This window comes from Vombatus ursinus, unplaced genomic scaffold, assembly GCF_900497805.2.
Source record: "Vombatus ursinus unplaced genomic scaffold, bare-nosed wombat genome assembly UNPS02014777.1, whole genome shotgun sequence".
In the NCBI taxonomy this organism is placed as follows: domain Eukaryota; kingdom Metazoa; phylum Chordata; class Mammalia; order Diprotodontia; family Vombatidae; genus Vombatus; species Vombatus ursinus.
The window spans coordinates 2,105,892-2,132,868 of record NW_020954555.1 but is presented as its reverse complement, the minus strand read 5'-3'; the positions used below and the strand labels follow the sequence as shown (position 1 = coordinate 2,132,868).

Below are 26,977 nucleotides of genomic sequence, written 5' to 3'. Positions count from 1 at the left end.
GCCTATTATTACCCCCATTTTTTTGATAAGGAAACTGAGGCACAGGGGCCCAGATAAGCACCCTCCAGCTTTGCAGATCCTGTGTACCCAGAAGCCAGCACCTCAGGAACCTCCAGTGCAGGGCCCAAGGTTAAACAAACAGCAGCTGATAAGGTGACTTCCAGGTTGTGCTGTCCAAGGTTAGTCTGACTGTGAGGCTGTTTTCCCCTCTGGGCGGCCCCTGGTGCAGACAAGGGCCGTGTGTATGCGTACACTGACACCTGTCATGTCCCCGATGCTGACTGTGTACCTGGGGCCTTGGTGTCCTGGTACCGGCTGGGTTAATGGCCCTGTTTATCATGCCTGAGTCATCCAATAAAGCGGGCTGCCTGGTGACCCCAGCTGGTCCTTTCATTGACTAAAAGCCCTATCAGGGCCACGTGGAGCCCGTGCATGCCCTCCCCCTCCCCGCCTGCCACTTCCCCAGCCAACCGTGCCAGGGTCATCTTGTTTTTCAATGAATAGGACTTCCCTGGTGGAGTCAAGGTTGTGGGGGCTGGTTCCCCTCCCACCCGAGGGATTATAAATAGAATCAGAAGCACAGGCTAGGATGGTGTGTCAAGCAGGCCCCACAGGGAGTGAACAGTGTTAGGCTGGCAGCGGCCAGAGTCATCTTTGCCTGCCCGACCTCTCAGCCCTACCTCGCTGCCCAACCATGAGCCTGGGTGGGCCCGCTACAGGCTCCGGAGCATGTGAGTGCCAACGTGGAGACAGCCAACATGCCATTCTGTATTCCTTGCTGAGCCGGTCCCGGGGCCCATCACCTCATGCCCACTGCCTCTGTGCCCGGCACCGCACCGTCTGCCTGCGAGCTCCCCAGCACACCTGCCTGGCAGCAGCAGGCGTGCTGGCTAAGACAGTAGCTTTCCTGCAGAACCTGCCCTCGTTTGGCTTGCTGCCCCCAGGGGACCAGAGGTTGCTGCTGGCCAACTGCTGGGCCCCCCTCTTCCTCCTGGGGCTGGCCCAGGATGCGGTGAATATCGAGGTGACTGAGATGCCAGCCCCCAGTATGCTCAAGAAGATTCTGCTGGAGGAGAGGAGCCCAGAACCCCAAACACCCCAGCCCACACTTGCAGGGGTACATCGACTCCAATGCTGCCTACATACCTTCTGGAGTCTGGACCTGAGCCCCAAGGAGTATGCCTACCTAAAAGGAGCTATCCTCTTTAATCCTGGTGAGTGGAAGATCCCTGCCTCTCCTCTATCCCACCCTACCTCCCTTTCAGCTAATCACCTCAGTACCTTACCAGGGCCCATCTGTCCCCTTCTTGCCTTACCTTCACATAGCCAAAGCTCCTGTGGGGAGCCTAGGGGGCAGAAGCCCCTATGTCCAGGGAGAATAAGAACTCAAAACTGCCAGGATGCCCCCACACACACACACCTTCTTAGGAAAGGAAGCAACTTTGGGAAGAGGGAAGAAAGAAGTGGCATCACCATGCATATGGTGATGAAGAGGTCTGGAGCCACTGGCAAAGTGTCAGACAAGGTAATCAGCTCCCCAGCCTGAAAACCCCGTTGGCAAAGTCCTGGCCTGGCTAGGAGAGGGAAAGAGTTAATATAGTAAAGTGAAGAGAGAAGTGGATTCGAAGTCAGAGGGCCTGGGTTCAAAGGTGACTCTGAGACTAACTAGTTGGATGGCATCAGGGAAATCACTTAAACTCTCCGGGCTTCAATTTCCTCATCTATAGAATGCAACAGTTTGATTTGTTGTTGTTCAGTTGTTTTCAGTTATATCTGACTCTTTGTGACCCCATTTGAGGTTTTCCTGGCAAAGATACTGGAGTGGTTTGCCATTTCCTTCTCCAGCTCATTTTACAGATGAGGAAACTGAGGCAAACAGGGTGAAGTGACTTGCCCAGGGTCACACAGCCAGTAAGTGTCTGAGGCCAGACTAGAACTCAGATCTTCCTGACCCCACTTCCAGCACTCCATCCACTGTGCTACCTAGCTGCCCTCAGGTTTGACTAGATGTCCTCTAAGTACCCTCCCAGAATGAAATGCTATGTCTGATGAGGGAGACATAATGCAAACATTTTTGGAGCCGTGGTCTTAATAATAGAGAGAGAGAGGACAGATACACAGAAAAGTTGTGAAACAACAGGCAAGTTCCCGTTGTGATAATAGGACTTCATACATAAAGTGCTGGACAGAGTGTGTTAGGTTGACCAGAAGTCTTCCTGAAAAGGGATCCCTAGAACAATTTTGAGACAGTGAAGAGAGCCCTTAGAACACTGAATGTGAGAGCTAGGAGGGGCCTTAGAGGGAAGTGAGGAGAGAAAATAGACTTTTATTTGAAAAAAAATTCACCTCCCCCCCCAAAAAAACCTTCACCATATACAGAATTACAGAGGTAGAGAGGAGCCCTTAGAACAGAGAATATCAGAGCTGGGAGGGACCTTAGAACACAGGATGTCAGAACTGGGGTTCCAGGAGCCTTAGAATAGAGAATGTCAGAGCTGGGAGGGGCATAAGTGATCACCACTGAATACAAGCTTCTTATTTCCCAGATGCAAAAGCACAATCCCAGAGACTACAGAGAACTGACTTTGCCCAGATCAGCCAGAAAGCTTGTGGTAAAGGCAGGCATGGGAGTTCAGCCCTTCAAACTTCTGCCCCGGTGTTTGCTGCCTCTCAGAAGGTGGCAGTGGTTTAACCAGCTCTCCCCTTTCCTCTTTTACTGTAGACACACCCGGCCTCCAGACTGCTTCCTACGTGGAGAGCTTGCATCACGAGGCGCAGCAGGTCCTTCGGGAGGCTTTGGCACTCCATCACCCTGTGGACAGGGGCTGCTTTGCACGCATCCTCCTTGTGGCCAACACCCTTAAGTCCATCCCTCCTGCTCTGCTCAGCTCCCTCTTTTTCCATCCAATGTTTGGGGATGCTGACATCACCAGCCTCATTGTGGACATGCTATTCTTGACTTAACCTAGGGGATGGTGCTCCTTCCCACTTTCAAATGCATTCAAGACCCAAAGGCACCTCACCCAGGCTTGAGACAATACAGAGACTCCGTTAGACTTGTAAGAGAGCTTGTTCGGAGGGCTGTGCCTCTCTGGATGGGATCTGGACTGCCTCAGGGCAGGGACTCACCCATTATGCCCAGCCCTAAGCATTCTCCAGATCTAGGCTCTGTATCCCACCTTAATAGGTGCCAAAGCTAGTCAAGTTGGGGTGGGGTGGAGATGCTTACTAGCTCAGCTCTGATGCTGGGCTTTCATAGACTCCCAACTGGAAAGGACCCCTGAGGACATCCAGTCTAAGATAGGAATAGGAATTCCCTCTGCATCATACTTGACTCATAAGCTTAAAAATTTCTAGAGATGAAGGAATTCATATCTTCCAATCTACTGGTTTTGAGGGCTTGGGAATCAGTCAATGGGAAAACAAGGGGGAGGGAGTGGTCTAGATTTTATCAAATTCATCAAACACTTATTAAGTACCTACTGTGTGCCAGACACTATATTAAGTGCTGAAGATACAAAAACAAAAAGGAAATACATCCTTTGTCCCTCATGTGGAATACCCATGTGCTGACAGCATTCCACACCTTAGAAATTCCACTCCCCTTTTCTCTTTACATCTTCTTACCTCTATAATCTAGGGGTTTTTAACCTTGTTTGTGTCATGAACTACACTGGCAATGTAGTGTAGCATATGGACCCTTTCTCAGAATCAGGGTTTTTTTAATTCACAATTGGAAGAAATGTTAAATTTCAGTTAGAGGTTAGTGAACATAAAGACGAGATTTTTTTTCTCATCCACAATCATGGGCCTCCTGAGGTCCAACCTACAAGGGGATCCACGGACTTCAAGTTAAAGATCCCTGCTCTAAATCTCTCCTAGGATTGGCCAGTTATGGCCAGGTCTGTGCAACGTTCTCCAAAAAATGGACAAAAATTCAAAACAACTCACTTTTACCAAGAGTCCTCCCACCCCCAATGATGTCCCTGGAAAGTTTACTAGTCCAATACTGATGCTTAGACTTTTTGGGGTCCCTGGCTCCCCACTGTCTCGGGGGAGGGTGTTTCAGTTTCTCTGAGCCATCTCCCCAGCTTCTTCCTAAAGACACCAAAGGGAAAGGAAGTATCTTTCCATTTTGAGCCTGGAGGGTTGGTCAAGGTCTCCCTTCCCAACATGACTGTGAACCTGGGCTGTTCATAAGCCAAGGCACCCTGAAACTTGTACAGAACTAATTTAAGTTATTGGTTTTTATAATAAAAGATTTCATATCCTTGGAACTCAACTCCAGGTGTCTCTTTGGGGGGGAGAGTATATTGTCCCTGGACCCTGCTGTGCCATATTACAGATAATCTATGAGAAGAGATCCCCAAAGTTCCTAGACATTGGCCAACAGAGAGATCATGTTATTTGGTTTAGGGACTTGGAATCATATTAAGATGGGCATACACTTCTGCCTGCTGCTCCGTCCCGGAGAGCAGGCAACCAGGGCAGAGCTGGCGTCACGGTATCCACGAGGCTGCCCGATATCCTGCTCACAGGTACACCAGGGGTTGGAAAGACCACACTAAGTAAAGACCTTGCATCAAGAACAGGACCGATATGCATTAATGTGGGCGATTGAGCACAAGAAGGACAGTAATGTGATGGCTTTAATGAAGAATATGATTGTTCCATTTTGGATAAAAACAGAGGAGTTGATGAGTGAGAAAATAAAAGGAAAGAAGGTACAATTATTGTTGATTGCCATGGCTGTGACTTCTTCCCTGAATGACAGTTTCTTATGGTTTTTGTGCTTCAAACAGATAATCCTCTATTATATATAAGACTTGAAAAGAGGGGTACGGTGTAAAGAAACTACAGGACAATGTTCAGAGTGAAATTTACCAAATTCTTTATGAAGAATCCATGGCCTCCTGTAAGCATGAAATAGTACACCAGCTGCCCAGCAATGTACCAGAAGATCTAGAGAGTAATTTAGATCAGATAATGAAATGGATTGAGCAGTGGGTAAGAGAGAATAACTGAACCTTGAGGGCAAAGCATGGACTTTCAAGGCTTTCCACATGATGGTTAAAGATTTTCTTGATGATTTCTCCCTCTTCATGCAATGGAAATTAAGACAACATACACCAAATTTTACTATCCAGGATTATGTTGTAGAAGTAGCAAGTAGACAACATATAAGGTTGAGTTAATTAATTAATTAATTTTTTTTCTAAATTAATTTTTTTTCTCCATGAGAAAATGGAAAACCCCCAAATACAATGAATAAGATATTAAGGACTTTTTAAGTTTAGGAACATTATTTTGGTTAACTGCTAAAGAATAAGCAATTTTGAGAAAAGACATGGAAATCTTTAATACTTGACATGAAAAAGAAAATGAAGGCTAGGAAGAACTGCCAATTTATAAATAAAAGAGTCGAAGGATAAAGTTGTAAACATTTGAAAAAAAGAAAAGATAGGCATATGATATGGTGGATATATGACTAGCCTCAGAGGCAGAAAGCCCTGGATTCACATCCTACCTCTAACACCAACTGGCTGCAGTGACCTTGGGTAAATCACTTAATCTCTTGGTATCTCAGACAATTCCTTAAAACTATAAATTGCCAAGGACTTGCAATCCTCATCAGTGGTATGAATTTAAACACAAGGAATTGCTGTATTGATGAAATCAATTAATTATGAAATAATGATGAAAATTAATGAAATCAATGCCAAGAAAAGTCATAGTCAGGACTTCAGTACCGAGGCTGTTAGAATACCAAATGGTTGCTCTAGAAGGGATCTTACCTAAAACATGGAATGTCAACTGGGAAGGACCTTTGAACACAGATTATGGGAGCTGGGAGGTCCTTAGAGATGATCTAATCTAGCGCTCTTATTTACAGATGAGAAAAACGAGGCCCATAGAGTAGACTACCTTGCTTAAGGTCACCTCATTAGGCAATTGTAAGTCCAGGACTCAGTCCTACATCTCCTGACTTGCAGTCTGGTTCTCTGGACGCTCCACCACCCTTTGGTATGACTAAACTTGGCATTTAGGGCAGTGAGCAGCAAGGATAGTACTCTGACCAAAGCTGAAAGTGCATACTGAGGAGTCTTGTCATTTAAGACGAGAAATGGGTCTGTGCCTGCTTCTTTGTACGTGCATTGTATTTGTCGGTGTTTGTGCGCTTGTACATCTGCGTCTGGGTTATGTGTTTGCATCGGCACGGCTGTGCATGTGTCTGTATGTGTCTGTCTGTGTCTGGGAAATCAGAGATCCTTCGGGGAGTGCTCTGTGCCAAAGCAGCTGATAGTGCCAGTTCATGGCCCCGGTCTGGATATGGAGCCTATGGTGGCCCCTAGGGGTGGGGTTAGGACAGTTTCCCAAGGGAAACAGCGCAGGGACTATGTGAATGACCTCACAGTGAATGACCTTTCCCAAGAGAATGATTAACAGAGTCCTGAGGGAGAAGACCCTAAATCTTCCTGGAGGTGTTTAGGCCAGAGCATTGCCCTGCCCTGGGAATATGCGTGAAAGGAGGAAAGAGATGCCCAAGGTGGAAGAAGCAGACCTACCTGGGGAGGAGCACGTGGCAGGGTCATGTAGCAGGTAAGGGAGAATGGCGCTCACACACAAAATCAGGAGATAAAATGGTCAGAGGTCTAAAACTGGACAGCGACTCTGTCCCTCCTCCTACCCCCCTTCCTGGGAAAGGAATAACAGAGCAGGTTATCCCCCAGGTCATCCTCCTGGTTTTTGATCCATTGTCCTGATCTGTGTCTCCCACAAGCAGGATAAAGTCCATTCCCCATAACCAGTGATGGGGGAAGGGGGAACAGATAATTGAAAACTGTAGATAATAACCAGGCATGGATAATTTTTAAGATGCAGATAACCCCCAAACTACCCCCTACACCTGTCTAGTTTACAAATCATCACGTGTGTCTGTGTGTATATGGGGGGAGGGGGTGGCAAGGAAGGAGCTATCACTGATTCATCTTCCTGACTCTGCTGAAAGACCATGAATATGAATACATTCCCAAAGCAGCTGCTGGGCAGAGAAAAGGAATGGCACCAGGCATGGTTGGAGGACAGAGGCTGGGGAGGCCGCCATATTGGCTAGAGGTCCATATTGACCCCTAGAAGAATTCCTTCCCCCTTGCCCTCCCTCACCTCCCAAGGAAAGCTTCCTGTACTGAGAACAGTGTCAACTGGAACTCCTCTCTAGATCCAGGCCAAGGACAGACAGCCTACTCTGGGTGACTTCTTCTCCTGGACTGTCCTGAACTTCACCCTTCCACTCCTAGGGCCTTTGTCCAGGTCTTAGGCTTTTCGTTCCCAATTTGAGAATGGGTTAATAGAAGTGAGTCGTGAAACTCAGTGGAAAGCCTGGGGCTGTATATGAGGATCTGGGTGTCTTTTACAAAGAAATAATAGTTAAATCCATGTTTGCTGATGAGGTTACCAATCTTAGGCTACATTGAGAGGGTCATAGGGAAGGGGAAGGAAGAAGAGAACAAGCATTTATTAAGTGCCTACTATGTGAAAGGCACTGTGCTAAGCACTTTGGAAATATTATCTCATCTGATCTTCATGATAACCCTTGGAAGTAAGTTTTTACAGTTTAGGAAATTGCATCAGGTAGAGGTTAAGTGACTTGCCCAGGGTCATATTAGTAAGTGTCTAAGGCCAAACCTGAACTCAAGTCTTCTTGACTCCAGGCCTAATGCTCTATGCAACATGCCAACTATCTTCCCGCACAGCATTCAAGATTAAGGACCCATTACACTCTGCAGTGGCCAGACATCAGCAAGGCTACTGAGTTTGGCTCTGGCTGCCACATATTATTGCAATCCATGGCCTATTGTCCTCCAAAGACTCTGGGCTCACATGGACCACATCTGATCCTGGAGGCCTAAGCTGTGACGGGTCAAATATTATCAAATGAGATAATATTTGGGAAAGTGCTTAGTGCACAGTCTGGCACATAGTAGGGCTTAGTAAATGTTTGTGACTCCTGATTTTTGGAGAGAATGCTGAGGCAACACTACATACCTATGTAAGGGGTGGAGTCTGTGACAGGGCTTCTTGTGGAGAGAAACACATGTGGCTCCAGGAGCTCTTTGACAGAGAATCATAGAGCAAGACAGACTGTGAAAGCTGAAGATACACAGGGGAAGCTGGCTCCTCAACATGTCCCTGATTTCCAGTTTGCCTCACTAGAGACTTTGAAGAGTTTCTGTTGAGTGAGATCAGGTGCTCACTCTTGTTTCCAGCTAAGATCTCTCCTCTCTTCCACCTAAAGAGTTCATTCGTGAGTGTGTATTCTTTGTTTTAATCTCATCTATATAACACCTCTGATTTGTTCACTGTGTGCTTGAATAAATGGGCTTATCTGCTATTTGTTATTTGTAATGGCTCTTCATGTAACCACCCTTTGTGAGCCAAGCTGGTAGAGGGAGACTCCCCTCCATTAGGGTGACTAGGGAAACTGTTTTTGTCTCAAATCTATTATACTCCTAGACCAGAAATATTTGGTGGAAGCAGGGAGATATCATTCTAATTTGATACTACTCTCTGAGAAAAAAAGAATACCCAATTTCAGGATGTTCCTGGGGTCTGCTAGCCTTTCTCCACCTAGCTAGATTGCTAACAACATAGGCATAAACTGTCCTGGGTCAAATTCCAGATATCTATCCATGCTGCCTGACCTGTGTCTATACATTTAGACCACCCATGTAGACATACATATCATCCATGGATGTGTGTGTATATGCATATATGTATGTACACATACACACACACATCTCACAGGTACAAAAAAATCAACTTCTCAACTATAAGATGTGAGAGGTGATAATAAGACAAAAGCTGATCTGAAGGGAGGGAATAGTAAACTTCAAATTCAACATGGTGGGTAGGAAAAACAAGTCAGTGTAATCTTGGACTAAATTAAGAAGGGCATAGCTTCCAGGAATAGGGAATTAATACAGTAGTACTACTGTACCTGACTCGTCTCAAAACTCATCCGGAGCACTGTATTCAGTTCTGAAAACCATAGTTTAAGAAAGATATTGACAACGTCAGAGTGTCCACAGGAATCAACCAGGATGGCGAAGGGAATTGGGTACATTTAGTCTAGATAAGAGAAGACTTGGTGCAAACATAATAGCTGCCTTGGAGTCTTAGATATTAGAAAAGTCAAAGACTCTCAAATGGAAGTGGGATTAGATTTGTTCTGATTAAGCCCAAAGGACATAAGTAGGAACAATTGGGTAGAAGTGGAAAGTATAGAATTTAGGCTTCAAGCTATTTTACTGAAAGTATTGTCTCAATTAACTTTTTTGTTGATTCTGTGGTATTCTCTAAATCAGGGCTTCTTAAACTTTTTCTACTCAGGACCCCTTTTCCTGTTTTGACGGCATGCGCGATGCACCAAGGCTGAGTGCAGTTGCCTGATAGACAAGCTCTGCCAGACTTCACTTCAGACTCATTAAGTGTTTGATCTTTAATTGATTTTTAGTCATTGCGTGTTTGTGATCCCATATGGCGTCACAACCCACAGTTGAAGAAGCAATGCAAATAAATCACATCATTTAGAAAGAGATAATTTTGCCTCCTCTTGGCCTTTTCTTATTCCCTCAGTTTCCTTTTTGCTTATCACTATAGCTGGAATTTCAACACTATGTCAAATAATAGTGACTATGTTATGCAACCTTATTTTACCCCTGATCTTATTGAGAAAGCTTACAGTGTTTCTCCATTACAAATAATGCCAACTCACAGTTTGACACAGATCCTTTGATAACTCTAAGGAGAAATCTTTTTTATTCCTGTGCTCTTATACATTTTTATGTTATGTAAATGAGTGCTGTATTTTGCCAAATATTTTCTGCATATATTAATAAAATACTATTATCAATATATAATATTATATTACTATAGTATCTATAATAATATTATAATATAATAAATAGCTGCTGTCTACTGCCCTCCACAGCACTCTACTTTTTTCCCCAGTGAGTTTGGTACCAGGCTCATAGTCTTTCCTCCTCAATTCCTATCCTTCTGTGAGGAGACTTCAACATACATCTTGATACTTCCTCAAATACCCTAACCTCATAGTTCTTCAGCTTAATTGTTTCATATGATTTACTCTTCCTCAGCCACTCACAAAGATAATCATACCCTTGAAGTTGCCATCAACCACAAACACATGCCACTTCCAAGTTCACAGACTCTGAAATTCCCTTATCACTGTCTATTGCCATCCCACCTTTCCTTCTATCCTGCAACCCCACATCCTGTTCTTCTTCCATACTGCTCCTTTCAATCCCTCAACCCTTCAGTTCTTTGCCAGGCCATAAGCCCTATGTTCTTCTCCTCTTTTGCTCATCATGACTGACCCGTTGGTGAACCAGTTCAACATTCCAATGTTCTCTTCTCAAGTCCTTTGACCTCTTACCATATCACCAACTCTGTTCTGCCAAGTCTCAGCCTTGGATCACTCCCACCATCTATTACCTATGTTCCTACATTAGTTGATTGTTGCACTTCAAGCTTGAACAGGATCAAAATGACATCACTACGTCAGGATCAAGGTACAATGTGTCTGACGGTGACTGATCAGACCACCTACAAATCTGGAAGGCTCTACCACAGGTCAGGCACAAATAGTCCACAGGAATATAGGGAGTAGAGATGTCTCTAAATCTGTGCATCTCAAGTTTCTTTTGAGCTCCTGCAATTCTGTTTTGCTCATAGAGCACAGTACCTTCTTTAATGTGGACATACCATGCTGGACAGTCTTGTGCCAATGTTTCCCATGTCTCACAATCAGTTCCAAAGATCTTCAGGAAGACCTTAAGAGTGTTCTTGTACTGCTTCTTCTGAGCCCTTGCCATGGGTGAGTTCTCTGTAAAATAGTCTTTTAGGCAAACATATGTTTGGCATTTGAATAGCCCATCAAAGTTGTGCTCTCTGTAGCAGAGTTTGAATACTTGGCAGTTTGGATCAAGGAAGGACCTCAGTGTACCTTATCTTGCCAGGTGATCTTCAGACTCTTCCTAACACAATTCAAATGGAAACAATTCAGTTTCCTGGCATGGCGCTGGTATACTGTCCGGGTTTCATAAGCATACAGCAATGAGGTCAGCACAAGGGCTCTGTAGATCTACAGTTTGGTAGGGAGCCTACTATCTCTTCTTTCCCACACTTTCCTTTGGAGCCTCCCAAACACTGAGCTAGCTCCAGCAATGTGGGAGTCAACCTCATCATCTATGTGGACTTCCCTGGAAAGTATACTGCCAAGGTAAGTGAACTTATCCACAGCATTCAAAATTTCTCCATTTTCAGGGAATGGCTGAATGAGTTGTGGTATATGAATGTAACGGAATATTATTATGTTATAAGAAATGATGAGCAGGCAGATTTCAGAAAAATCTGGAAAGACTTACATGAACTGATGCTGAGTAAAGTAAGCAGCACCAGGAGAATATTGCACATAGTAACAGCAACATTGTGTGATGATCAACTATGATAGACTTAGTTCTCTCAGCACAGTGATTCAAGACAATTCCAAAAGACTCATGATGGAAAATGCTATCCACATCCAGAGAAAGAACTATGGAGTCTGAATGCAGATCGAAGCATACTATCTTCAATTTGGGGGAGGGGGGGTTTCTTCATGGTTCTTCCCTTTTGTTCTGCTTCTTCTTTCACAATATGACTAACATGGAAATATGTTTAACATGATTGCACATGTATAACCTATATCAGATTGCTTGCCATCTTGAGGGGAAGGGAGAGAGAAAAATTTGGAACTCAAAATCTTATAAAACAAATGTTGAGACTATCTTTACATGTAATTAGAAAAAATAAAATTCTATTAAAAAACTTTTCCATTTTCTGTAACTGGTGGTTTCATATATGGATGGTGTGATACTGACTTGGTAGAGAACCTCTGTTTTCTTGGTGTTGATTGAAAGGCCAAAATTAGCAAAAGTAGCAGAATATCAATCCATATTCTGTTGCATCTCAACCTCTGAGGCTTCACTAAGTGCATAATGATCTGAAAACAAAAAGTCATGCACCAGCTCTTCCTTCACTTTAATCTTGGCTTGCTGCCTTTTCAAGTTCAATAATTTACCACCAGTGCAGTAGCTGACCTTGATGCCATTTTCATCCTCACTGAAGGCATCTGACAACATCACTGAAAACGTCATGCTAAAAAAGCATGGGAGCAAGCACACAGCATTCTTACATGTGTGTTGTTGAATGAAGCTGAAGAAAATCATGAAACTGCTGATCGGGTTTGCTACAAATTTATGTTACATAACCTCCACTGGGCCCTCACTGCTGTAAAGCAATCATTTTCCACCTGCCCAGTTAACTCACTATCCTACTCACCATAGCAGCTCTTCCAAGCATTTTCATCCCTCTTCAAATCTCCCATGACTCCCCTTGCTCCAACCCTCTCTGTGGAGAACCCTTCCTCACACTTAACTGAAAAAAAAGCTGATGCCATTAACCAGGAAATTCCTCTTTCCCCCACCCCTCCTAATCTTACAATACCCAGATGCCTTCTGCCATTATTTCTGCCTCTACCCCATGTCATATAACGAGATGGCCTTTCTCCTTGCCAGGCAAACCTCTTTACATGCACAACTGATCCCATGACAGCTCATCTCTTCCAGCAGATTGCCTCCTTTATCACCCCACTCTCACTTATTTTCAATTTCTCCCTCTCTGCTGACTGCTTCCCAAGTTCTCAAACATGCCCATGTCTCATTAAACCTCACTTGATCCATCTATCCCTATTAGCTATTGTTTCACATCTCCCCTCCCTTTTTGTGACTAAACTTGAGAAGACTGTCTACAATAGTTGAGAGCACTTCCTTTTCTCTCAATTCTTAACTCTCTTGAAGTCTGGCTCCTGACTTCATCATTCAATGAAAACTGCTCTCTCCAAAGTTACTAATGATCTCTTAATTTCCAAGCCCAATGGCTTTTTCTCAGTCTTCATCCCTCTTGACTTCTCTGCAGCCTTTGACGATGTCGACAACCCTCTTCTCCTTGATAATCTCCTCTCTGTAGGTTTCCATGACACTGTCCTGGCTCTTTGTCTCCTTTCCTGTAACTCCATCCAGGTCAATCCTGGTAACTTCAAGTGTCCCAAGACTCTGTCTTTAGCCCTCTTCTCTTCTCCCTCCACAGTATTTCTCTTGGTGATCTTATCAACTTCCATGGGTTCAATTATCATCTCTATGATGATGATTCTCAAATCTACTTATCCAGCCCTAACATTTTTGCTTTTCACTGGTCTCTCATCTCCAACTGTCTATTGGACAGAACTGGATGTCACATAGACATCTTAAACTCAATGTGTGTCCAAAACTAAACTCATTATCTTTTCCCCAAACTCCTCTCCTCTTCCTAAATTCCCTATTACTGTTGACTAATTGTTGACTATTGTCCCAGTTACCCAGATTCTTAACCTAGCTATCATCCTCAACTCCTCACTATCTCTTACCCCTCCCCCCCCATATCCAATCTGTTGCCAAGGTCTATCAATTTTTACTTTCATAACATCTCTCACACATGGCTCTTTCTGTCCTTCAACATTGCTACCACTCAGGATCTCATCACCTTCTGCTTGGAATTTTGCCACAGCCTAGTAGTTGGTGTCCCTGTTAAAAGTCTCTCTTCACCACAGTCTATCTTCCAGTTGGATGTCCAAATGATCTTCACTGGTCTATGTCACCTCCCCACTTCAACTCAATAAACTCCAATGTCTCCTCATCACCTCCAAGATCAAATACAAATCCTCTGTTTGGGTTTTAAAGCCCTTCATAACCTGGCCCCACCTCCTCATCTCCACTATACTAGTGTTCTGACTTACCGTTCTATGATGTATGGTATATGTTCTTACTCACTCCATGTTCCAGTAACACTGGTCTCCTGGTTGGTGCTTAAACAAGGTCCTTCAAACATGGCTGTCTTCCATGCTTAGAATGCGCTCCCCCATATCCACCTCCTGGCTTTTCTAGCTTCCTTCAAGTCCTAGCTAAAAATCTCACCATCTATCAGAAGCCTTTCTACATCCCCCTTAATTCTAATGCACTCACTCTGTTGATTGTTCCCAATTTTTCATTTACATAACTTGTTTGTATGCAATTATTCGCCTATGAGATTGTGAGCTCCTTGAGGGCAGAGGCTTTTGCCTTTCTTTGAATCCCTGGAACTTAGCACAATGCTTAGCATATTTGTTGTTGTTCAGTTGTTCAATCATGTCTGATTCTTTGTGACCCCATGGACCTATGACACCAAGACTGTTTATGAGGTCTTCTTGGCAAAGATACTGGGGCAGTTTGCTATTTCCTTCTCCAGTGGAGTAAGGCAAACAAAGGTTAAGAGACTTGCCCAGGGTCAGACAGGTAGGAAGTGTCCGAGGCCAGATTTGAAGTCAGGTCTTCCTGACTCCAGGCCCAGCAATCTTTCCACTATACCACCTAGCTGCTTGGAATATGGTTGGGACTTATTTAAGTGTTTATTGACTGGCTGATGAACTATTCTTTTGATCTTGACATAAAGCTAACCCAGTAACAGTGAATAATTTTTTTTAATCTCTTTTATTTTTTTATTTCTTTATTTTTGGTGAGGCAATCAGGGTTAAGTGACTTTGCCCAAGGTCACACAGCTTGTAAGTGTCAAGTGTCTGAGGCTAGACTTGAACTCAGGTCTTCCTGAGTCCAAGGCCAGAGTTTTATCCACTGCGCCACCTAGGTGCCCCCTGAATAATTTTTTTAAAAATACATTACTAGGGGCAGCTAGGTGGTACAGTAAATAGAGTACCAGCCCTGAAGTTAAAAATCGGCCTCAGACATTTACTGGCTGTGTGACCCTGGGCAAGTCACTTAACCCTGATTACCTCCCAAAAGAAAAAATAAATATTACTGTAGTAACTTTGCTAATATTTTAATATTTTAGTATCAATATTTATTAGAGATAGTGGTCTATCATTTTTATTCTTTGCTTTATCTCTTCCTGGTTTAGGTATCAGGTAAGGAATTTGGTAGAGTGCTTTCTCCACTATCTTACACTGCTAAGGCTCTCTTCTAGTTTATTCTCTCCACTGTACTGCCATCTTTTGGTCTGAGCTGAGCTATTTTCTGTTGGCTCTCCACTGAAATTCAGCTTCTCTGAAGGACTTTCCTCTTTTAGATCATCTTTCTTAGCTCTTTTATGACTGAAACACACAATAATGGCCAACCTGTCAACCAGGAACTAAGTCTGTCTTTCTAAACTGCCTTTCTTCTCCCTCAGCTGCTACCGTTTGAATTCAGTCTACTCTTTGAATTAATGAAAGAAAATTCCTTTCCATTCCCCTCAGGAACTTAGCCAATCCAAGAAAATCATTCTTGGGGAATTTACTCAGCAAGAATAGGAGAGGGTTTGGGGGCAACTAGGTGGCACAGTGGATAGAGCACTGGCTCTGGAGTCTGGAGGACCTGAGTTCAAATCTGGCCTCAGACACTTGATACTTATTAGCTGTGTGACCCTGGGCAAGTCACTTAACCCCAACTTCCTCGCCAAAAAAAAAAAAAAAAAGAATAGGAGAGAGTAGCTAGCAGCTTTTGTCCTGCCCATCTGTGAGCCCCAAACTTGCTGATCTTCCTAAAAATGAATGAGTCCCTCCCAACTACAGACCATTCCTCTAGATTGCCCTCCTTCCTTTCTGAACTCTACTTAACAGCCCTTCTGTCCTTTAGGAGTCTTCCCTGTCTAATCCCACAAAGTTTTCTTTATTCTTCCTCCCTCCCAACTCATACTCCATTACCCCAACACTGATGAGGTTTGCTCTATTCAGCCTGAGTGTATATAATTGTGTCTCCTTCCTAATTGTGTCACATTGTTTCCCTCCCTTTTCATGTTAGGGCTGGGCTTTCCTCTTCTGTTGATTCCCCAGGGTCCCAGGGATTTTCCTACTAAGGATGCCGTGGGGGAAAAGGTGATGTACTGAGTACCACCCATCGAGCTATATGGCTTCTAGAAACAAGCCAGAGACATTTTTTTTTTTTTTAACATCAGTCTCTTTTAGACTTATGGGAGGGAAGACAGACTTGAGTCACAGCCAGGGTCAGGTGCTCCAGAGTCAGCTCATTCAGTGTTTATAGCCTGATTCTACTTCATCAGTGACTTCATTGCCCCCAGCTCCAAGCCAGGGGACTGACTCACCAGCAACTCCAGGGAGGGGAGGAGAAAGACTTGGGTTATTACAACTGAGTCAAGTTTCTCCAGGGTTCCTTGGGAAACAAACATCCTCATCTTTCTATTCATCATCTTCATCATTGCCATCAGAACCATCGTGTAAAGCACAGAATATCACATGTGGGGGCTAGGAGGGACCCTAGAATATAGACTGTCAGAAGTGGAAAGTTAGAGTTAATTTAGAGCTCATCTGGTCCAACACCCCTCCCCCAATATGGCAGATGATGACAACGAGGTCCAAACGGGAGCAATGTCTCCCCTATGTTCACATAAATTTCATCCATGTCTGGTTTGGGTTTGTTAGTAAGAACCCAGACTGTCTTTAGGCCAAAATTTCACTAATTTTGCCATTCAGTTCCTTAGGGTCCTATTAGAGAAAGAGGCCAAGAGGAAATTGGTTTGAGAATTTCTGTTTTTGAGGATGAAGGAGAAGGCATCGGGGAGGCAGCTCTGACTGCGGCAGAAGGGTCTACAAGATGGTATGAATAACACCACAATGTAAGGAGAAAACGGCTTTGGGCCCCGGGGCCAGCTCCACCAGCTGCACTTCTGGGCAGTCTTAATTCCTAGTTGATTTGCTGGGTGATCACTGCTGTTATGAGGCTTGAAAAGAATTTCAGCCTTGACCCACTCTGCTGAAGTGAAGTCCCTAGAATGACAGGAAAGGCACTAAATCTAGTGACTCAAGGGTTTGATAGGAGTTAAAAGAAACTAGAATCCATAACTGATTAGAGTTTGGACTAAGAGCCCCTAGCAAGAAAAAAAAATTTGAACTTTAGACTAAAATTTTAGACTTTAAAATACCTAGTGATTGCTTCAGCTAATGGCTGTGGGTGCTGCCTACTGGGGTACAAGTCATAATATACATCTAAAGACATAGCCTGAGACTGTAAGATGAAAAATTGGCAGACCACCCCTTCCTCTTAGAGCTGGGGTTCTTAAACTTTTTTCTGACATGGAACCCTTTGGTAGTCTAATAAAACCTATGTACCCCTACTCAGAATGTTTTAAAATGTAAAATAAAATACACATGATTACAAAAGAAAGCAGTTATATTTAAAATATGTATTCTCAACCAAGTTCACGGAACACCCCCCCCACGAACTCTATGAACTATGGACCTGTTGTGGGGAAAAGGAGGGGGGGACAGTATAAAAACTTTTTCTAAAAAAACAAACTCATGGGGCAGCTAGGTGGCACACTGGATAGAGCGCTGGCCCTGGAGTCAGGAGGACCTAAGTATGGCCTCAGACATACAACACTCACTAACCGTGTGACTCTGGCCAAGACACTTAACCCCAATTGCCTTACCAAACAACAAACAAACAAACAAAAAACCTAGTTAAATGACCAGCAGATGGCAGCAGAAACAATTCAGTACTGATACCCAACAAAGAACAGCACATTCATTACTCAAACACAGGATTATAGATCTAGAGCTGGAAGACATGAAAAGAGGCCATTTAGTTCAACTCCATTTTACAGATGTGAAAACTGAGGATAGGTGACTTACCTAAGGTCACAGAGGTAGTATCACGCACAGATGGGTTGGGAACTCAGGACCTCCTTCCAGAGTTAGTACTGTTCTCCTGCACCTCAATTATTCAAGCTTTTAAGCTGACTAGCTTCAGAGGCACTATGCATGCGCCACTCCTTGATCATCAGTATCACTGACATTTATAAAGTGCTTTTAGATTCTCAAAAGCATTTTACATATATATACATATATACATATATATATATACATACATATATATACAAACTTGTTAAATAAGGGCTGCAGGTAATATTACTCTCATTTACCCAATGAGAAAACTGAGGGTGAAATCCACTAAATAAGGACTAAGATCACAATACTTCCTTTTGGAACAGGATTTGAATCTGGGTCTCCCTAACTCCAAGTCCCTCACTTGATCTACTCCACTACCTAGCTTGTTTCTTTGGTGTGTGTGCTTCCCTGCTGATGGGTGGTAAACCCCGGGAAGGTATTTTCCGACTTCCGCACCCTAATCCCATGTCTCTAGAGAACCTTTCTTGGCACTTGTTTGGGCTACGTGGTCGATTAAATATCTTTTGCTTAGAACTCATTTTCTCCGGGAGCCTACTCAAAAGAAACACATTGGTGGGGGTTCGACGAGTTCCCTAAAGGTGTGAGTGGCTGCTGACCAGCGAAGTGCCCCTCAGTTCCAGCTTTCTGGGAACCCACGTGTCAGGTGTTCCGCCAGTGCTGGAGTAAAAATGACAACAACAACAAAACCAACGTCCCGTCTCTGCCCCGCGACCCCGCGCGCGAGTCTAGCAGGTCACTGGTGGGGGCGGGGCGTTTGTGTTAAGATTGTGAGCGCATTGGACATATAAGGAAAAGATTTTCCAGGAGTCTGTGGAGCCGCTTCCTCCGACGTGGTTTCCTGGCCTCCAGGCGGCGCTCCAGTCCAGACCTTGACCGCATCCTGGGCTGCTGGGCTATGGATCCGCGGATTCCGCGGTCAAGGAACTGACGTAACCTCATCTCTGGGCCATCATCCTCTCAGCACCACCACCGCCTCTCGCGAGAGCCTGAGCCTATGTCATGTGACCGCCCAAGATGGCGGCGCCCAGTGTGGCCGAGGTGGCGTCTGAACCCTCGGCTCCGGTGTACCTGGTGGTGAGCGGGATCCCCACGGGCCTGCGCTCGGCCCAGCTGAGGAACTACTTCAGCCAATTCCGGGAGCAGCGCGGCGGCTGCGACGCCGGCTTCTTCTGCTTCCACTATCGGCACCGCCCTGAGCGGGCCCTGGCCCCAGAACGGGCCCCGGTCCCAGTCACCGCAGCCCCGGCCTGCGATCCTGCTCATTTCCCAGCCCCGGCCGCTCCGGCCCTGTCCTCCGAGGCGGCTGCGGCTTCCGCTCAGTCCTCAGCCCCAGACCCTCCTGCCACCTGCTGCTGCGTGATCTCAGTGCGGGGGCCGGCCCAGGCCGAGCGGTTCCTCCGCATGTACTCGGGCCGCCCTTGGCTCGATTCGCAGGGGAACTGGCTGCCCGGACGCTGCCGTATCCGCAGGCTCCGGCTCCCCGTTCAGGAGGCAGGTAAGGACTGCCCCAAGGGCTGGGGCCTAGGCGCCCCAATCTGTCAATCAGTAAGCACTGATTAAGTGCCTACTATGGTGCCAGGCTCTGTGCTAAGCTCCGGGGTTACAAAAAGAGGCTAAAGACAGTGCCTGACCTCCAGGAGCTTACAATCTGACGAGAGAGGCAGCGTGTAAACAAATACGTACAGAGCGAGCTGTATACAAATATATAGGGCAGGGTTGATGGCTCAATACATAAGGCACTGGGCCTAGGGTCGGGAAGATTTGGGTTCAAAATCGACCTCAGACACTTAACCACTGTGTGACCCAGAGCAAGTCACTTAACCTGTTTGCCGGTAGTCTACTGGAGAAGGAAATGGCAAAGCACTCCATTATCTTTGGAAAGAAAACCCCATGGATGATATAGTCCGCAACTTTGAGAGGAGTTGGACACAACTCAGCAGCAACAACAACACAACTATACAGAGAATGAATAGGAAATAACAGAGGGAAGGCACTAGAATTGAGGGATTGGGGAAGGTTTCCAGCCAAAGATGGAATTTTAGTTGGATCTTAAAGAAAGCCCGAGAGGTCAGTAGTCAGAGCAGAGGAAGGAAAGCCTTCTGCTCATGGGGGACAGCTAGAAGCAGGGCTTTTAGGGGAAAGGGAGGGGGGAAAATGAGGTTGTAGGATCACAGTACCAGGAACTAGCAGGAGGGACTCTAGCTATCATCTAATCTGACCACTCACATTTTACAAATGAGGAAACTGAGGTGCAGGGAGGGGAAAAGGCTCTTGTCCAAATGATAAGGCCACAGTGACTCGAAAATAGGTGCTTAATAAATGCTTGTTGGGTAGCCTACAACTAAGTGGTCAAGATGAAATTAAACTTTGGTCATCTGACTCCAAATCTAGTGTTCCCATCACAACATATTCCCAAGGTGGACTTTGTGGAAAAGCTGTTGGGTAACTTCCAAAGAGCTGTCCAAATGCTAACCTTAAGATGTGACTGAGGTGTTCCATTTTCTTAAATAATTCAACCCTGTGCTCCTGGTGACTTGATATCTTGGCACACAAGCAGGCAGAAGTCCTGGCATACCAGGATAGTATTCTAGACAGGTCTAGACAGAAGAACTAGAGATAAAGAGACAAGCTGGACACTAACCAACACCACAGTGTATTTCCACCAAAAATGAAATTTTGGATTGAGGTGAGCCTCCCAGAGGTCTTCTCCTGGGCTCTTCCCTCCTCCTCTCTCTCACTGATGAGCACTAATTAGTGCTTATCATTTCTCTAATAATTCCCTTAACTAGGGGAAGTGGCAGGAAAAAATGGAGGCTTTATTCTCCTCCTCCTCTCCCATGGGATAACAGAATTCCACAGACCCATTGAAAAATGGACCTGGACTTCATGATGTGACCTTTTACAAGCCACCTACTCTCTAACCCAGTTTCATCTTCAGTAAAAGGAGGGGTTTAGATCAAATGATAGCATAAGGTCAAAGGCCTCTTCCTGATTCTCCCTCCCATAAACATCTTTGTTCACATAATTTTATTCAATCAATCTACTGCTAGGCTTGGGGGACAGTGCTAAGCACTGAGGAGAAAGACAACAGCAGGACATAAACTTTCCTGAAGAGTTTACAGTCTAATGGGAAAGACGTATACCCTCAGAACTGACCGAGTGGGTAAGTGTCAAGGAGAGGCCCAGGGAAAATGGAATGAGAAGTTTGCCAGGGAATCTTCATGGGAGAAGTGGCATCTCATCGAGCCGGCAGGGACCTCATCTTATTCAGCCTCTTCATTTTTCAGATGAAGAGACTGAGATTTGTCAAGGTTAAGTAACTTGTGCAGGGTCACCCAGGTCAGGTGGTTGGTCAAGCCAAGATGTAAACCCAGACTGTCTGGTGCGAGGAGTGCAGAGAGTCAATTCCAGGCAAGGGGAAAAGCTTCGTTCAGGTTTGTTCCTGACCACCTTGAAGCTACTGTATTTTGTGCCTCTGTAATACTTTTGTGTACTGTCTTGTATCATAGTTACCTTTATATGTATGTATCATATACCCTTTAAAATGTGATATCTATAAAGTTTTTTGTTTTGTTTTGTTTTTTAGTGAAGCAATCGGGGTTAAGTGACTTGCCCAAGGTCACACAGCTAGTACGTGTCAAGTGTTTGGTCTGAGGCCAGATTTGAACTCAGGTCCTCCTGACTTCAGGATCGGTGCTCTATCCACTGTGCCACCTAGCTGCCCCTTATAAAGTTTTTTTTTTTATTAATTTATTTTGATTTATCAACAATCACTTCCATAAGCTTTTGAGTTTTAAATTTTTTGTCCCCCTCCCTTCCTAAGATGTCGCGCAATCTGATATAGGTTATACATATACATTCCTGTTAAACATATTTTCATATTAGTCATGTTGTAAGGAAGAATTAGAACCAATAGGAGGAACCACCAGAAAGAGGAAACAAAGCAGAAGAAAAAAATAGTATGTTTCGATCTGCATTCCAACTCCATAGTTCTTTCTTTGGATGTGGATAGCATTTTCCATCGTGAGACCTTGGAGATGTCTTAATCTATAAAATTCTTAGCACAGTGCCTGGCACATTATGTTGCTGTTTAGTCCCTTCAGTTGTGTTTGACTCTTTGTGATCCTGCTTGGGGTTTTCTTGGCAAAGATCCTGCAGTGGTTTGCCATTTCCTTCTCCAGATCATTTTACAAATGAGGAACTGAGGCAAATAGGGTGAAGTGACTTGCCCAGAGTCACCCAGCTAATAAGTATCTGAGGCCAGTTTGAACTCAGGGAGATGAGTCTTCCTGACTCCAGGCCCAGTGATCTACCCACTGCATCACCTCACACATAGTAAGCGTTTAATAAATGCTTGTTTCCTTCTCCCTTTTCCATTCCCCTTTAATTTGGCCAGAACCCTGCATAAGAATAAGGACCACCTTATGGAGTATTTTCCCCCACCCTTACTCCTCTGGCCTATATAGTGCTCTGTTAATAAATATCTTGAATTATACCCTCCAGCTTTGCCAGTTTGTTATTCTAGTCCAATTCTTGATCATTTGACAGAAGGTGAAATAGACCCAAAGGGGGAAATGAAGTGCCAAAGACCATATGGGTAATTAGTGTCAAAATGGGTACTAAAACCTTCGTCTCCACACTCCTTGTTCATATTAACTGTACTTAACACAGCACATTACTTGCCTAAGGTGGGTTGGTTGGTTGGTTGTCCTTCGTTCTCCAAAAGGACTAAAGTGACATCACTACGTCAGGGTCGAGGTATACTGTGTCCTACTGTGGCTGATCAGACCAATACCAGCTTGGAAGGCTTTACCACAGGGCGGACACAAATAGTCCATATGAACATTTGGGGTGAAGATGGCTCTAGATTTGCACATCTCGTGTCTCTCTTGAGCTACCTCAATTCCGCTTTGCCCGTAGAGCACAGCACCTTCTCTGATGTGGGCACACCATGCTAGGCAGTCCTGGGCCAGTGTCTCCCATGTCTCACAATTGATTCAAAGTTCTTCAGAGAGACTTTGAGAGTGTCCTTGCACTGTTTCTTTTGACCTCTGTGTGAGTACTTGCCTTGTGTGAGTTCTCCATAAAATAGTGTTTTAGGCAAACATACATTTGGCATTTGAATGGATTTTTTTTTTTTTTTTTGGCTAGGCAATGGGGTTAAGTGACTTGCCCGGGGTCACATAGCTAGTAAGTGTTATGTGTCTGAGGCCAGATTTGAACTCAAGTCCTCCTGATATTTGGCATTTGAACAACATGGCCAGCCCATTGGAGTTGAGCTCTCTGCAGCAGAGTTTGAATGTCTGGCAGTTCAGCTCAAGAAAGGACCTCAGTGTCCAGTCCCTTATTTTGCCAGGTGACCTTCAGAATCTTCCTAAGACAGTTCAAATGGAAGCGGTTCAATTTCCTGGCATGGTGCTAGTAGACTATCCAGGTTTCACAGATAACCAGCCCACCAACTTGCCTAGGTACAGAAGATCTGGCCAAGGGGTTCAAAAGCAACCTATGAACTCAGAACTGTGCAGGTGGGAGCTAATTCTGTCCTCATGTCTATACATGATTACTGGTGCACCTTCTGTTTCAAGGTTTTTTCTTTTTCTTTTGGGGAGGCAATTGGGGTTAAGTGACTTGCCCAGAGTCACACAGCTAGTGAGTGTTATGTGTCTGAGGCCGGATTTGAACTCAGGTCCTCCTGACTCCAGGGCTGGTGCTCTTATCCACCTCGCCACGTAGCCGCCCCTCAAGGTTTTTTCTTATATTTTTCTAAGGTGTCAATCCATTTCCCTTCAAAACCCGGAAGGAGCTGCATAATAGGAGGGCCATCAGTGAAGTCTTCACCCTGGCTGACCTTAAGCAGCTGCCGGAACTAAACCCTCCAGCCTTGATGCCCAATGGGAACGTGGGGACCCCAATGCGTGTCTTCTTAGAGCTGATCCGAGCCTGTCGTCTGCCCCCCCGCATCATTACCCAACTGCAGCTACAGTTCCCCAAGACGGGCTCCTCCCGGCGATATGGCAGCGTGCCCTTTGAGTATGAAGACACAGAGACTGTGGAGCAGGAAGAGCTGGTGTACACAGCCCAAGGAGAGGAGATCCCAGCAGCCCCTCAAGGAGCCTGTCCCACCCCCATCACAGCCGGGACCCAAGGAGGGCCAAAGGAAGACGAAGAGGAAGAGTCTCATTCAGACGACGTGAGTCCAATGACATCGTCATGTCCTCACTGACCACACCAAGAGGCCCAGGCAATTATTATTAGTTACTGTTGTCAGTGCGAGTATTTTGATGTATGTAGCCCCAGACACTTTACAAAGTGGTTATCTGATTTGATCCTCACAGCTGTCCTGGAGTTCAGCAGTACAAGCATAAATATTCCCCTTAATTCTCTGGAGCTTTTTCCACTATAACAAGTTGCCCAGTCTATCATAGTTATGGATTTCTAGTGGAAATAATGATAATAATAACTGATATGCACATAGCAGTTTTAAGATATGAGTCTTCCAACAGTCCTCTGAAGTATATACTACAATATTGTTGTTCAGTTTTTCAGTCGTGTCCAACTCTTTCTGACTGTGTTTTGAGGTTTTCTTGGGGGTGGTTTGCCATCTCCTTCTGCAACTCATTTTATAGATGAGGAAACTGAGGCAGACCTAAGGTACAGAAAGTGACTTGCCTATGGTCACAGGACTAGTAAGTGTCTGAGGCTGGATTTGAACTCAAGATGCGTTTTCCTGACTCCAGGCCCAGCACTCTACCTACTGTGCCACCTAGTCCCATATTACTAATGAAGAAACTTAGTGTCTAAGAGGTTGTGAGGTTTCTCTTGTCACCCAGCTTATAAATGTTACAGATGATTAGAGATTGGAAACCAGCTCTCCTGACTCGCTAGTCTACCCCTCTTTCTTCTAGATCACACTATCAAGATTCCTGACTTCACCACCATACTTTACTTTTCCATGATGAGGGTAAAAGGAAACTGATTTTAATTGGCTGACTCAGGAAAAAAGTAAAAGAACCATGAATTCTGGTCTGCCTGATGAGACAGAACCAGCACATGGGAAGCAGATACCAGTTATTGTACTTGTCTGAACCTGTCTTCAGAAATGGCCTCGAAAGGAAAATAAGTATAGGTAAATGCTAAAAAAACAAAACAAAACCACTCATTATAAGACACCATCAATTGGTACATGGTTAATTCATATTTATGTCATAGAGCTGGAAGCAGGGGAGCTTCTGGGATAGTGGAACCATTCCCAGTGAGAAGTCATCACCTTCTGCTGGAAGACTCCAGTGACTGGGAACTTTCTGCTCCCAGAGGTAGTTCATCTCCCTTTGAGAGGAGTTCTGATTGTGGGGAGGCTTTCCCTGACATCAAACCTAACTCTGCCTCCTAACAGCCTTCACCCATTCCTCCTAGATCTACCCCCTCGGGTCAAGCAGCACCAGGCCGATCCCTCTTCTGCATGATAACAACCCTCTAAATCCTTGAAGACAGCAGTCACATATGCCCCAAGCCTGATTTGGGCAAACAGCTGGCCCTGTGCTTGGACTGATATTGCTACTGTAGTGGTAGTGAGTTTGGGTACAAGCAAGTCAGGGAGAGTCGAGTGTAGGCTGAGGTGATTGGTGAAGGGAGGCTTCAGCTTGGAGAAGGTGAGGCTGCTGGTGTCTTGAAAAGCCTCTCAAAGGAGAGACTGTGTAGGAAGCACATTGCAAACTTTGAGGTACTATGTAAATGTCAGGTGTGAGTATGATCAAAAAGGATGGGGAAGAATTAGGTAAGGGGAGGGAGAAAGGCAATAAATAAATAGTCTGAGCAAAGACCTGGAGGTGAAAATGAGACTGGTATGTGTAGGGAACAGCACAGGGCCAGCCTGGCTGAAATGGGGGATTTCTATTTCAGAGCAGTGGGAGATAAAGATGAATCAATAATAATAATGATGATGATGATAGTTCATATATCTATAGCATTATGAGGTTTACAAAGTGTACTCTTCACAATAACCCTGCAAGGTAGGTAGTGTAAATGCTATTGTCTCCACTTGATAGAGAAGGAAACTTGAGGCTGAGTAAATGACTTATCTAAGGTAATGTGAAGGCAGCTAGATAGTGCTGCAGTTGGTAGAGCACTGGGTCTGGAGTCAGAAAGACCTGAATTCAAATCTGGCCTCAGACACTTACTAGCTGTGTGACCCTGGGCAAGTTACTTCACCCTGTTTGCCTCAGTTTCCTCATCTGTAAAATGAGCTGCAGAAGAAAATGGCAAACCACTTTAGGATCTTTGCCAGGAAAACCCCAAATGGGGTCACTAGAGTCAGACACGACTGAATAATAACAACAAAGTAACATAGCTATTAATGTCAGGACCAGGATTTGAACCCAGATCTTTTCATTCTGAGGCCATCATTCCTTCTGCTTTATTATGCTGTCTCCCTCAGGTAGTATGGCATCAGGAGGGATGTAGAGCCAGCCTTTCGTGGCCTTGGCCTGTTTTCCCTCTCCCCTTCACCCCTACTGTCCTTTGCAGGACAATGACACTTGTGAGGAGTGGGAGCGGCATGAGGCTTTGCACGAGGATGTGACGGGCCAGGAGCGCACGGCCGAGCGGCTCTTCGAGGAGGAGATTGAGCTCAAGTGGGAGAAGGGAGGCTCTGGGCTCGTGTTTTACACAGATGCTCAGTACTGGCAAGAAGAGGAAGGAGGTAACGAGGCTCACAGCTCACATTTCTTCAGTGGGGGTCTCTCTGCCCATCAACATTGCTGCTCTCGTGGGGAAAGCAGGGCATGGATGATTGTCCCTGTTGCACGGGTGACAGAACAGGGGCCTGAAGAGGAGCAATCACTCTGCCCAGGGTCACACAGCTATTAAGTGCAGAGTTGGTCTGAAACATCAGTTTTCTGGCCACAAGGGCAGTGTTCTTTCTCTGCACTACAGGATGTAATTACACCTAGGTCCTGGGCAGCAGGGGAATGGGTCTGTCTCTGGGATACTCATGAACATCAGCTTTACTACCAACGTACTCCCTGGGGATTCTTTTCTTTTTTTTTTTTTAATTTTTTTATTAGTTTATTTTTATTTATCAACAATCACTTCCATAGGCTTTTGAGTTTAAAAATTTTCTCCCCTTTCCTCCCTACCACCCTCCCCAAG

General features: G+C 44.9%; 2 protein-coding genes and 1 pseudogene across 2 annotated transcripts in view; all 3 read left to right on the top strand.

The window, feature by feature from the left end:
- The first annotated feature begins 614 nt into the window (after positions 1-614).
- On the top strand, positions 615-4,223 carry NR0B2 (nuclear receptor subfamily 0 group B member 2). The gene is made up of 2 exons (XM_027864918.1): positions 615-1,214; positions 2,723-4,223. Exons 1-2 carry the CDS (start codon positions 695-697, stop codon positions 2,962-2,964), a joined length of 762 nt encoding a protein of 253 aa, XP_027720719.1. The 5' UTR covers positions 615-694; the 3' UTR covers positions 2,965-4,223.
- On the top strand, positions 3,806-5,025 carry LOC114045061 (annotated as a pseudogene).
- A 13,819-nt stretch (positions 5,026-18,844) lies between these two features.
- GPATCH3 (G-patch domain containing 3) overlaps positions 18,845-26,977 on the top strand; it is a 14,309-nt gene continuing 6,176 nt past the window's right edge. The window contains exons 1-3 of the mRNA XM_027864959.1: positions 18,845-19,325; positions 23,599-24,020; positions 26,354-26,528. Of these exons, the coding sequence (XP_027720760.1) occupies positions 18,845-19,325; positions 23,599-24,020; positions 26,354-26,528 (1,078 nt within the window). The remainder of the gene's footprint in view (positions 19,326-23,598; positions 24,021-26,353; positions 26,529-26,977) is intronic.